This window comes from Squalius cephalus, assembly GCF_949319135.1.
Source record: "Squalius cephalus genome assembly, chromosome: 21".
Taxonomy (NCBI): Eukaryota; Metazoa; Chordata; class Actinopteri; order Cypriniformes; family Leuciscidae; genus Squalius; species Squalius cephalus.
In genome coordinates, this window is record NC_137142.1 from 1,999,501 (window position 1) to 2,013,105 (window position 13,605).

Sequence of the window (13,605 nt, forward strand, 5' to 3'; positions counted from 1 at the left end):
CGCCTTTGTCTTTGGACAAGATAGCCGCCTCTACGCCTGTGTCTTCGGACAAGATGGCAGCATCTACACCTTTGTCTTCGGACAAGATGAAGCCTCTACGTCTGTGTCTTTGAACAAGATGGCCGCCTCTACACCTATGTCTTCGGACAAGATGGCAGCATCTACACCTTTGTCTTCGGACAAGATGAAGCCTCTACTCCTGTGTCTTTGGACAAGATGACCGCCTCTACACCTGTGTCTTAAGACAAGATGAAGCCTCTACGCCTGTGTCTTCGGACAAGATGGCAGCATCTACGCCTTTGTCTTCAGACAAGATGAAGCCTCTACGCCTGTGTCTTCGGACAAGATGGCAGCATCTACGCTTTTGTCTTAAGACAAGATGAAGCCTCTACGCCTGTGTCTTCGGACAAGATGGCAGCATCTACGCCTTTGTCTTTGGACAAGATAGCCGCCTCTACGCCTGTGTCTTCGGACAAGATGGCAGCATCTACACCTTTGTCTTCGGACAAGATGAAGCCTCTACGTCTGTGTCTTTGAACAAGATGGCCGCCTCTACACCTATGTCTTCGGACAAGATGGCAGCATCTACACCTTTGTCTTCGGACAAGATGAAGCCTCTACTCCTGTGTCTTTGGACAAGATGACCGCCTCTACACCTTTGTCTTCAGACAAGATGGCAGCATCTACACCTTTGTCTTCGGACAAGATGAAGCCTCTACACCTGTGTCTTTGGACAAGATGACCGCCTCTACACCTTTGTCTTCAGACAAGATGGCAGCATCTACACCTTTGTCTTCGGACAAGATGAAGCCTCTACACCTGTGTCTTTGGACAAGATGGCAGCATCTACGCCTTTGTCTTCGGACAAGATGGCAGCATCTACGCCTTTGTCTTCGGACAAGATGGCAGCATATTTAAACAATGTAAACTCATTCATTCACTGCAAAGTCTTGTATGTCTCACTGCATTTCTGAGCGTGTTTGTATCCTGTTTCTCCCGTCTCTCTTGATTCTCTGCCTGTTCCCTTGGATTTCTGTCTTTGCCTCAGCCCTTATCTGTTATTGTTTGGATTGTTTGTTTGTGTATGACCCTTGCCTGGATTTGGATTACGATTGTGGATAGGCCTAACCCTTTAAATAAATACTGCATTTGGATCCTCAACCTTCGTGTCTCTGATCAGTTCGTGACAATTAAGCAACAGAACATATACTAGCATTTTTACATCAAAGATTAATCCATTAGATTTCATTGCTGTTTCCAACCAATCTCACCTCAAAATAATATTTCTCAGGTGGAAGAAATTACTAATATATTTGTATTTTAGTTAAAGGGGCATTCCACCCATTTGAACATTGTTTTTTATTTAAAGTGGGTCATATATGTAGTCGAAATGTAAAATAAATTTTGAATTTGGTGCCTTCGTGACCGAGGAAAGACAAAAAATAACTTCAGGACGCACTTATATGAAAGACAACAACTCCCACAATGCACCACATTGCACAGCTCCGCAAGCCACTCCCACTAATCCAGAAAGCGCATATCTGCCTATAAGAGAAATCACTCTTCCGTCTACAAGGCTAGCTACCACCAGAGCTTGAAATTCATTTCACATTCACACAAAATATCTAGTTAGTTGGCGAACTCATTAGTGCATTACTCCTCGTTTGTATTTCTTTCGAAAAGGTGAATTATTGCATGGTACCTGGATGTTCAGTCAGAACATATGCGGTGCGAAACTAGGATAGTTCTCAACACAAACGTCCGTGTCCTCGTCTGATTCAGAGATTTCGTCCAGGAGAAATTGTCATTGTTGAAATTCTTTGCCGCAGACGGACTCTATCTCTGTGTTCGTAGTTGCATCTTACAGTCTATGAGTTGCATAGTGAGATCACCGGCGCCACCAGTCCGCCCTAACTCGAGCCAGTCCGGGCTCCTCGTCCGCGGCAGGCAGGTCTTCTGCCTCGGCTGCTCTTCGCTATAATCCGGCTTGTAAAGGTAGCCACAAACACCTGATTCAAGCATCAGACTTCCGAAATCCTCTTCTTTGTCCTCGAAAACATCTGTCTCCACAGCGCCTGTTAGCTTAGCTTCAAACAAGATGGAGGATATTGCTTTCAGTTTCAGAGAGTAAAGTCCCACCCACTGATCTGTAATAGGTCTGTAGCGTGAGCGGGTCCCGCCCCCTGGGAAAGATGAGGAACTAGTGCTTGTAGTCTCAACAGAAATCTCTTACACTTCCTCCTACAATGACGCAAAATGACGATTTTTGCTTCATTGTAGGAGGAAGTGTAAAAGGTAAATAACGGATTTCTCCCGTCTCAGGGGAAAATGAGAGAGTGTTGCACGACCATTCAATAGTATGACTGGGTTTCTAACAATGCAAAGCTTAATGCAAATGGGTGGAGTGTCCCTTTAATAAATGTTATAAAGAGGTGTTGATCATCACCTAAATTATGCATCAGATAATGTTAACATATGCACTATTTAATGTTAAGAGAGTAGTATGTGTAAATTAACATTGACAAAGATGAATCAATGCTGTATAGACATCTTCTTATCTAATGCATAATGTAGTGTTAATGAAAACAGCCTAATTGTAAGTTTTACCTTTAATGAACATCATAAAACAGTTTGAAGTAGCAGTTCCAGAATATGATTTTAATTGTCGTTCAGGCCGAGAATAGCACAGCACTGTAAAAGTTATCATGTTGTATAAGAGTAAAGTCTAACTGGTTTAGAATACATATAACAGTTGTGTTTCAAAAAGCTCAGGCTTTGTTTTTTTTAGATGAGTAGTATGTGGTAATACATGCAATTTTGATCCTCTTCTGTATTTTTCTGGGAATGCTGTCATATGATTATTACATTTTCATCTGCCTGCTGTTAGTCATTTCTCTGCCATTGGAGATGGCTTTGCAAGCATTTTATTACACAAAAGTATTCATCATGAAATATCAGATGAAAACATTCATTACATAGTTGCCTACAATCAGTTGAGCAGCGTAAAATACATTGTCTTAAAAGAAGAAATTGGATGAAAAAAGGATGCAAAAAAAAAACAAACAAAAAAAAACTCAAGTGTGACTACCATTTTAAACTATAAAAAAGGTCAATTCTCCAGGGGTGAAGCCACAGCACTCCCTGCCAAACACCAGATAAATATATGGGGCATTTCTCAATACCAAGTACACAAAGTTCGACTCAGGAGAACTAGCCTTACCCCAGTAATTCTGCAAATGGATCGCTCTGCCTACGCCGGTTATATGTTTGTAAATTTAACAATAAAACGAAAAATGTTATTTAAAACCACTCTGTTTGCCTGTTTTTGTTTTCATTTAAAAAATCTTAAACATAATAACAGCCACACAAATGTGGTTCAGGCAACAATTACATTGATTATCTTCACTGCTGCATGTATATTTATAACAGAACATAATATAAAACACAACCCTGCCTCGTTTACATTTTAAGAATATAAAACATATTAATATGTAGTTCAGGCAATATGTGCAAATGTATTCTGATAATTGTCAGTTTAATTAAATTAAATTTTATTACACACCTTAGACATTGTTGTATTGATTAAATAAATAAAAACCTCAACTCTGGCGCTCACGTGTTACTGCCCTGGAGATTTTAGCTACAAAAATAATCAAACACACCCGAACAAGCTAATCAAGGTCTTCAAGATCACTAGAAAGATACAGGCAGGTGAATTATATCTGGGTTAAATCTAAATTTGTATTATTTTAGCATATAAGGGGCCGTTTACATGACACTGTTTCCAACTAAAACTGGAAACTTTTTATGCGTTTTGGCTGTTCATTTAAACAACAACAGCGTTTTGGGGGCCTGAAAATGCAAACTTTTGAAAACGGGTTTCATAAGTGCATAAGAGGCCATTAGCCTATTCATCTTTTTTTTAAATCTTTTTTTCTTTTTTTTTTTTGGTCTTGTGACTTTTTTATGATTTTATGGTGATTTCAATCATTAAAAGCAGTTTAGTTGGGTTGTGAGTTCTTTGGGCCATTAGGTTAGTCTTGCTTTGATACATCAAATCCAATTACTAACTTAGGCTGTATAAGACCATATACATGTCATAGATTTGCCATTGCCAGTTGGCTTGTAATACACTACTAACACTGCATTATTTTGATGTGTTCATTTTGTGATACTTAACCACTTAGTAGTTATTTTAATTGATCAGTGAGTATAAAAGATTCAGTACTAGTTGTATAATAGTGAAGTACTCCATTCATCAATTTGCCATTATCTACAAACTAGTTCATTACTCTTAATTATTAGTTACTACTGGTGACTGAGGAGTAAATGCTTAATATTCCTTGTTATGTATAACTATGGGTCAATATCCTTTGAAATATATAGCTATCCAGTTATATAATTAATAATTATATCAATGATGTTTTTTTCTCAATGAATGAGTAACAAGGTTGTATTAACCTTGATACAAAAATGCCCGAAATGCCATGACATTTTGTTCATTTGCAAGAACCGTCCAAATGTCATACATTTGTCCAAATGTCACTAGAATGAATCAGATTTTCCAGCTCTAAATGAAAATAGAAAGCCACGAATATCTTTGTTTACCTCATGTGATATAATACATGAAACACAAATGTGACAATAAAACAGTTTTGATGTGCCTACCATTATAGCATTGCAGAAGCAAACCAAGCGATCGACAAAATGTCCTGTCTCATGTCAGATTTACATGGAAAATAACCTTTTTTTTGCTTGTTGCCTTATCACGTCACAACATGGAGTTATATATAACAGTATCTTTTCTTCAGAGCATTTGGTTCAAGCTCATATGAAATAATACTGGGATTATGTTTGCTTTTCATGTTGTGAAAATCTGAGGTGTTATTTTACTTAACAACACATTATAAAGTTAGATCAATAGCTAGGCTACATCTTTCACCATAAATCAGTGAGCTGATGAATTGAACCGCATGTCTGTTTATCTCACTGCTGTATCTAGTATATATATAAAGCTCAGAATGCTGCTTATTATTTGAAATTCGAACTTTCCATTAAATGATTTAAAAAGCTTTTTTCATTACTTTGATCAGACGGAAGGATTACAGGATTTGGGCCTCTGTCTCCATCTCTCTCTCACACAAATCACTTTGATTTGCTAAAATAATTACTCTGATGCACTGATCTGTGCTGTAATTCTAGATATCAAACATCACATTATGGACAACTTTTACTCAACATCTATCTTTCTGATTAATTTTATGCATCAATGATTTATATTTTTAAGGAAGGGAGGGAGGGGGGGAGAGGGAGGGAGGGTGGGAGGGTGAGAGGGAGGGGACAGGATGAGGAGGAGGGAGGGTCGAGCTAGCCTCCGTTTTGTTTGACAATACTTCGAACGTCAACAAGAAGTGACGTCACCCAACATCGCTTAGAGCAGGGGTTTTCAAACTTTTTGTGTGTGTGGACCACTATTTGTAATCAAGAATTTTCGCGGACCACCTCATAATACACATAATAAAATATGTCTACACAGAGTCCTACCTGAATTAATCTGCACCTCTAAATAGGCTTACTAGCTCTAAAACTATCATTAGTCAGCACATCAGTACAACAGGCTTGTTAAAAGAAAGTTTACTGCACACAACGGCTGCCACATATTTTATTTATTTACTCAAGCGCCCGAGGGCATAATCAGGTTCATTTGAACAACAGGCTTATTTCCATAGCAATGGAGTATGAAATCTATACAGAAGACTGGAATATAGTCAACATTTCAAAACCTTTGGCGATTTTAGTTTTAGTTTTACAAGTCCTCAAAAAGTAGGCTTGAGTTTGTCCACTTAACAGCACATCTGGGGCCGTATTCACAAAGCATTTTATCTTACCACTAGGAGTACTCCTAAATCACACTAAAAGATTTTAGCTAGGAGTTTTCTCTTAAAAGTTATTCACAACGCCTTTCAGACCTACTCTTAGTAAAGAAAAATGACAACTCCTAAACTAAGAGTGAGTCTTCGTTGTTATGGATGACGTCATTACTCATGCACGAGCTTGACTGAAGTGACCACCTTGATTGGCTGATGATTGTAACGCGGGAATGATTCCAAACACCTCCCCTACGATGATGAGTGACAGGTCTGAGAATGCGTGCGCTACACAAGTAGTGCGAAGGATGGAAGATAATGAATAACTGAATAAATAGCCTAAATGAATAAAGAGTAAGGCAAAACAAATAGCCTAGTAGCCTAATGAAACATATGGATTCATGCAATATCTTTGCAACATTATTGAATTAATCTGTCTCTATATGCCTCTGCCTACGTTTGCAAAGAGAAGAACATTTTAATTTGATTCACAATGAAACGTTACAATTAGTTTACATGCAATGAGTAGCCTAGTTTTGGTTGTTATTGGTGGCGTTATTGCATCCCTAGTTATGCCTACAATGCAGAATTGTTCCCTGGCGATTGGAAGCTCCTGTAGCCGCCGCAAGCGCATTTCAAAACATCGCAACGTGAAATGCCACAAAAAGCGGTTTGTGAAGGTCTTAGTGAGTTAGGAGTCCTCTCGACTTCTTTTAAGCTGTCCCAGGCTTAGGTGCTACTTTTAGGGCTAAAATGCTTCGTGAAATACTCTTAGTCAAAAAAATTAGGAGTCCTAAAGTTACGAGTGACACGCCCATTATTTTTAGGAGTTGCTCCTAAATTCGCCAGTTAGGAGCTACTTTTAGCCTTAAAATTCTTTGTGAATACGGCCCCAGGAAAACATTTCAGAAACGCGAGATCAAGAAACTAACTGGAAATTAAAATAATAACAGGCCTTATTCATTCCATTTATAAACATTTCGTTACTGCCTATGCCTAACTGTGCGTTCACACCGGACGCGAATAGCGCGTCAAATTCAAAAAGGGATCATATGTCAAATTCGCGCCTACCGCGTCTAGTGATACGCTGTATCAATTCGCGCGTCGAGAGCGAAATTGACGCGCGTAAAAACAAAAGTTTGAAGCGAAATTTCGTCCGGTGTGAACGCACCATTAAAAGCTATGCGTGTGATGTGATAATGAGAACATATTTGCCTCTGCCCTTTTCTCTTCAGAGAACCTGTTGCTATCCACCGAACCAATGTTGTGGTTCTAACGGCACTGAACTTGAATGTCACGGCCGAACACCACTAGGCTATTTTAGTAATCACACAATAACTTGACAATTTAATTAAAATTTTATATCAATATAGGCCTACATATTCTTTTTACATTTTTTTTTTTTTATGGGAATTTCCTGGTAAAATTAAGGTAAACAAAATATTATTTTATATTTTATTTTGCCTTTCCACGGACCACCTGCAGTACCCTCACGGACCACTAGTGGTCCGCGGACCACAGTTTGGGAATGGCTGGCTTAGACAAGGCCGCCTTAATGCACGGGCTTACCTGGGCTGAAGCCCAGGGGCCTCCCAAGTTCAGGGGCCTCCCATGTTCAGGTTCATGATGAGCTGAAAAGGTCATATTGTTTTAACTTGTCAGATTTTGTCGCTAGTCGCTTGTGGACGTTGGTAGTGCTGTCGCTCTAATGTTATTGTTATGGTGCGTTCACACCAAACGCGAAAAGAGCGTCTGGCGCGAGTGATTTCAATGTTAAGTCTATGCAAAGACAAGTTTACGCGCGTCTAGAGGTCCCGCGGCGCGAATGAGGCGTTACGGTTCGTGTCCGCTCAGTGCCACTAACGTCTCCGCTTTGGGGTGTCTGTTGCGAGTGTGTTTAATCGACGTTTTTTTCAACACACGGACAGTAGCCTATAATCATCAGCGATGCACGCGATTACATTTAGAAATAGACAAGCTTTGTTTCCAAATGCACCAAGCAATGATCCTTTCAATTTTATAAACTTTTAAAAACCCAGCCAATATAATCACAATGAACACATCCAAAATAAAATCTTTAACATGTAGGCTATATAACAACTGCAAAGCATCTCATTTGTAAACAAAATGATTTACGCACTAAATCCAGAATAAACTCACTGAGACTGTCGACAGTTTCTTTTCCGTGCATCATTTTATTATATCCATGTTTGTGGTTAGTTACTGTCAAATCATATAAAACAGTGAAATCGCCCTTGAACTCTTCTGTCTCTCCTGCACTCGAGACGGTGACGGGAGCTGATCTCCACTTAAAGGCTTCTTTCCTATTGGTTGTCGCTCGCGAAAATCGCTTCTCATTTGCATAAAGTTTAAATTTAGTTGCTGTGTGTGGTTGTTAAATAAAGTGTCTTGTGTTTATGTGCTCAGTGATATGTTAATAACAATATTCAAATTGAAAACAATATTAAAAAAAAAACTCACTGTTGTAGGTCTCGAAAGAAACTAATGCATTATGTGATGTAGATTACCTAGATATTACACTTTTTTAAAATGAGACTCTATAAATCGAGGGGATGGGGGGCCTACAAAACCTCTCAGCCCCGGGGCCTAACATTAGGTTAAGGCGGCTCTGGGCTTAGAGCACCTTTATATCAATCGTTTTTAAAGACCTCCGTTTTCACAGTCCACACTACAACGCGAAAACGCCTTTTTCAAATTTATCCACTTTATCATTTATCAAAAAGCTCAGTTTTCACTGGACAAAAAGGGCATCTCAGTGTGGACGGAAGGCCAAACGTAAAACGAAAGTGTATTAGTGTGGAGGACAAGGCCTGAAAAACTGTTTTGGTTGTTCTGAAATGCCTGAGCAAAGTCTGTCGTCACAGTGGTTCAGCATAATAACCCCCCAGAACAGCACACATCCGCCTCCGAAAGCAAGATAACTTTATGGCGTTTTGTCTGCATGCTCTGAGGCGCGAGCAATTTATATACAAAATTATTATATAGTACAGTGGCTTCTCCTACTGCAGCAACTTCCATTTTTCTTAGTGATATTTAGCGCCAGTGTGATGACTGGTTCACTACCGCGATAACGGCAGCATGTGAAGTCTTTAGAAACAGTTTATGGGCTTATGTTTCTTTACATTGGTTATTTAAGGTTTTGTGTTTCTGTTGACTATGGTGCAGTCTGTTAGGTTTATGATACAATTGTTTAATTTGGTTCATTATTCTCTAACATTCAATTATAATAAGTTTAAGATATGCTGTTTGAGTTGATTGCAGATAGGTGCACATATCAGCGGTCATCACAACGTGTTATGTCTACGGTAGTTTCCTTTGGTGTATTTTTCCCAATAACCACACAAAGACAAGTTGTAGTTATGCATTTTTGTTATTTATTATTTCAAATCTGTATTTATCCTCACATTGCAAACAGTTACTCCACATGCTGTCTCATCATATCCTGTTCCTGTGACTCCTCAAAGGAGGGGGCGGGATCACAGCTTCCCTTTTTCTTGTGTTGGGTTAAACCATTTCTATTAATAGGGAAGGAAACTTAACCCTTGGTGATGTAGGCATGGATAAATGTCTTATGGTGTTTGCATTTAGTTCAAGTTGGCGAATGAGTTTATTTAACCTCACAACACCCACCCCCTGTCGGTGATTGGTTGGAACACTATTTGTTTTGGTTTTGAGTGGTTGGTGAAACCAACTGTTTTTGTGTTCATATCTCAGAGCCTAGGCTGCCTACAGAGACGCGTTCTTTTGACGGCATGCTTATGGGGCGGGCAGCTAGCAGATCGTTAAGAAAGATTAGATGAATGTGATCTTTTTTTTTTTGGGCCTGAAATCACTGATACAACCTTTAAAACACAGAAGAACAGCTAATTAGGAACAAGAAAACGGGAACAACACTCAGACCGAAACTCGGGATTTCCATTTCACTTATAATTAGCAGCACAATTAACTTTTTGTCGTGCAAAGCATAGGCTACAAAATAAATTATGTTATTGAAATATTGTAAAGTGGTCATATGCTAAATGAATGAACGTTTAAAAAACAATATGCAAAATCAAAATTGAATAGCTCCGTAACGGATTGCGAAAAGTGCGCAAAGAAGTCTAATATCTTTCACCATAGACCATGTTTAAATTTCAATGTTTCTGGCCAGAAATACCAACATATTCACTTTCTCTGGTTTTAATAGGCTGTGGATTGAAACTACACTACCCGCTGTGCTGAATACCTGATCTGATGGATTACTGGTAGCACATATGCACAGATATTGCCGTGCTAATCTTGCCATGAACGGAGACCTTTTTTCGTTCGTTTTCCACCAAGTCAGTGGGTCCTCTTCCCCATCAATGGCCATTTCCTGCAGGTACATGGTCATTTCTGACTCGACCTTTTGCTCATCAGTGAGTGCCGTGGCTGCTCTTTTTCCAAGAAGGCTGCCCAAAGACCACTTTTATTTCTTAGGCACGGTGGCGGTGGAGGCGCCGGCATCTGGTTCCTCTCCCTCTTCTCCAGCATGTGAGGGACCTGGTGTTGGACTTGGCAGCGACAGAGCAATCTCTATCACAATCTCTTCCATCATTTCAGATTTTGTGTAATGAAGTTCGGGAGGTTTCATACCTGGGGTCAAGCAGTGTTGCTTTACGGATCATTCTCTGGATGGGGTCATCACCATATCTGCCTTCCATCTGCTCCAGGATGACACGCTTCAGGTCGGCTGTCAGTATCATCATCTGACTCCTCCAGCACACCTTCTAAATGGGCCAACATGGGCAGCAGTGAGGACACCGTTACGTAGTTTTCTCCTGAGAGAATGTCTGTGAAGTCCGCTACTGGCTTTTTTAGTTTTTAAGTAGAAAAAAGAGATATAGTAAAATAAAAAATACTTACCATTTTCACTACTGGGTTTTCGTTAAAACGCATAACTTATAAAACGGTTGCGCCTGGCGTCCACAGTACTCCGGAATTTTCAATCCTCGAAAACGAAGACTTTTGGAAACACTTCAGACCCCGTTTTAGTTTAAAAACTCCAGGGTTGCGTTTCAATGTAGCCTTTTGAAGACGAAGGCGTGGCTGCCAACATTCACTCCCTGGTTGGATCTTCTGGATCACTGTGTATCCTTCCCTGATTCGTCAAGCCCCTATCACATGACCATTATGGTACCAGAACATGACAACAACAAACCAGCCTTGACGACTCTGTAAAGAATAACATGGAGACAAAACTGCAAGCTTTGCTGACTTTATTGTTCTTTTTTTGCTGTCCCTGAGATCTTTTTAAAATGCTGTTAAATCGAAAACGCACTAGTGTGGACATAGCCTTCATATATTCTATATAAATGTGCGAGTTGCTATGGTGCCATAAACAGCCCATAGTTAGATTAATTAAATGTATGACTTGTTAGAAGTAATTCTTCCTATTATTATTACAAAAAAAGTGTATTGTGTGCGCATATTACTCTTGCCCACATTTTTACGCCAAATTCTTGCCCACTATAATGCTCATGCTCAAGTGGCTTATTTCTTAGTATAAAACTGTGTCTCGTGTTTAATTCATGCATTGTCTCAATCACAAGCATCATGATGACTCAGTCTCAGTTTACTCCTGGCCAAATGCTTTGCTGACTGTGCTCTTGTTTTCCTTTAAGGTCTGGCACACCTCATGATGGGCGACCAAGGTAGGGCCTCTGTTTCTTTTCCACATTTGTCTACCTTAGTCCTGTCCTGTCTTTTCCCCTCAGTATCTTCAGCTACTTAATGAATTAATTGTAGGGGTGGTCACGGGAGTTCTTCATGATTTGGTCGTAAAAATGTTGACAGATTGTTGTTGTGTGCCAGTAGCAAACATGGGTTTCATTTTAGATGATCAAAAATATGCCAACAATCATTAGCTGAAACAGGCATGTTTCTTTTCCATAAGGGGCAAATATCTTTTGAAGTTGGAATATTCATAGAAATAGCTGTACATTATAGAGTGCAACAGTAAAAACGCCATTCATGTTCTCCTTAGGGAAATTGATTTTTAACTATAACTTGTTATAAACCTTTAAAGACAGCCATACTGTGAACTACGAGGATGTTAATCAATAGTATTTGCTTGTGTTGAAGCTGTAAGCCTGCATTATTTCAACTTACTTTTAAAATAATTGTTTAACAGTGGAATTCATTATGAAAAACTACATTGCCCATGATGCTGTACAGAAAATTCCAGCAATTAGCTACGTTCCCACTGTCAGTTTTTAGGATTGACAACTGCATTTACTGACAGGTGTGAGTCTCAATGTCCTGTTCACACAGCAACTTACAGTAGCGTCTCGAATACTGTCTGTATGATCCTGCAATATGAGTCAAGCCCGTATTTGTAACATTTGTGTTTAGTTCTGTTTAGTTTCAATGTGTTTAAGTTTGGTTTTCCGTGTTTCCGTTTGCCTGTGTTCCTAGTTAGTCTCCATAGTTGTTCATTTATTTTACGCACCTGTTCTGTTATATGTTGATTACTCACCCGTGTATTTTAGCCCTCAGTTCCCAGTCAGTCAGTCACGTTCGACGTTACGTCAGACTGACGTCATGGGGTCTCGCCTCGGAGCTCAATCACATCCGAAGTGGTAACGGAACGAGCCAATTAATATATCATCCAGTGAGATTTGCATGCCGAGTCAGACCCACCCGGACATATGGGTATAAATAGGACTGGCATTACTCACTTCATATTTAGCTTCGGAGCCAAGCGGTTGTGACAGCGATCGCTCATTCCCTTCACCTTCTAAAGAAGAGTAAATTTCTACAAAGAACAAAGAGCAATTTTAATTACTATCAGGAGAAACATTCCGAAAACAGCAATTTTAATTGCTATTTTGCCTGCAGCTCGTTGTGGGATCTCTCTTCTCGTGAGAAGGCGCATTCCAGCGGTGTCTGCATCCAGCTTGCTGTGCACACAGTGCAGCATTCGTCCCTGGGTGTTTCGGCTAAAAGAGCAAGCGCGAGCGGTCAGCGTCTTTTTCAAGCTGTCTTTCCGTTCGTGTGTTTCTGGATGCGGTCGTCTCCTGACTTCATCTGAAGGCCATGATCGCTGTCTCTCATGCTTGGGCAAACAGCATGCTGAGAGAGCATTCGGGGATGGTGCATGTTCTCACTGCAAGAGCATGTCCATGTTGGCATTGCGGTCATGACCCGCAATCTCCTCCTCTGCGTGCCATTTATATCCCGGGCAAGCTCAGTCGGAGACTCCATCCCTATAAGGTCCAGCTGATTTGGAGCCGATTCAGGGACACACAGGTAGACCTGTTTGCCTCCCAGGAGTCCGCCCACTGCCAGTTGTTCTATTCCCTGACCGACGGGACCCTCGGCACGGATACACTGGCACACAGCATGCCTCTGGGCCTACACAAATAGCGTTTCCCCCAGTGAGCCTTTTCGCACAGACACTGTGCAAGGTCATGGAGGACGAGAAGCAGGTCTTGTTAGTTGCGTCGTACTGGCCCAACCAGACCTAGTTCCCAGAACTGATGCGCCTCACGACAGGCCCTCCCTGGCCCATTCCTCTGAGGAAGGACCTGCTTTCTCAGGGACGGGACACCATATGGCACCTGCGTCCAGACCTCTGGAACCTCCATGTGTGGTCTCTGGATGGCATGCAGAGGACTTTAGTGATCTACCTCCAGTGGCAGTTGGACACTTTCACTTCAGCTAGAGCCCCCTCTATGAGGAGCGCTTATGCTTTGAA

General features: G+C 40.5%; 1 protein-coding gene across 11 annotated transcripts in view; it reads left to right on the forward strand.

The window, feature by feature from the left end:
• Positions 1 to 13,605, forward strand: part of nrxn1b (neurexin 1b) — a gene marked incomplete at its 3' end in the record, with an annotated part of 139,744 nt that overhangs the window by 10,762 nt on the left and 115,377 nt on the right. For all 11 annotated transcript variants that reach the window (XM_079855489.1, XM_079855492.1, XM_079855495.1 and 8 more), the window contains exon 2: positions 11,531 to 11,560. In XM_079855489.1, the coding sequence (XP_079711615.1) occupies positions 11,531 to 11,560 (30 nt within the window). The remainder of the gene's footprint in view (positions 1 to 11,530; positions 11,561 to 13,605) is intronic.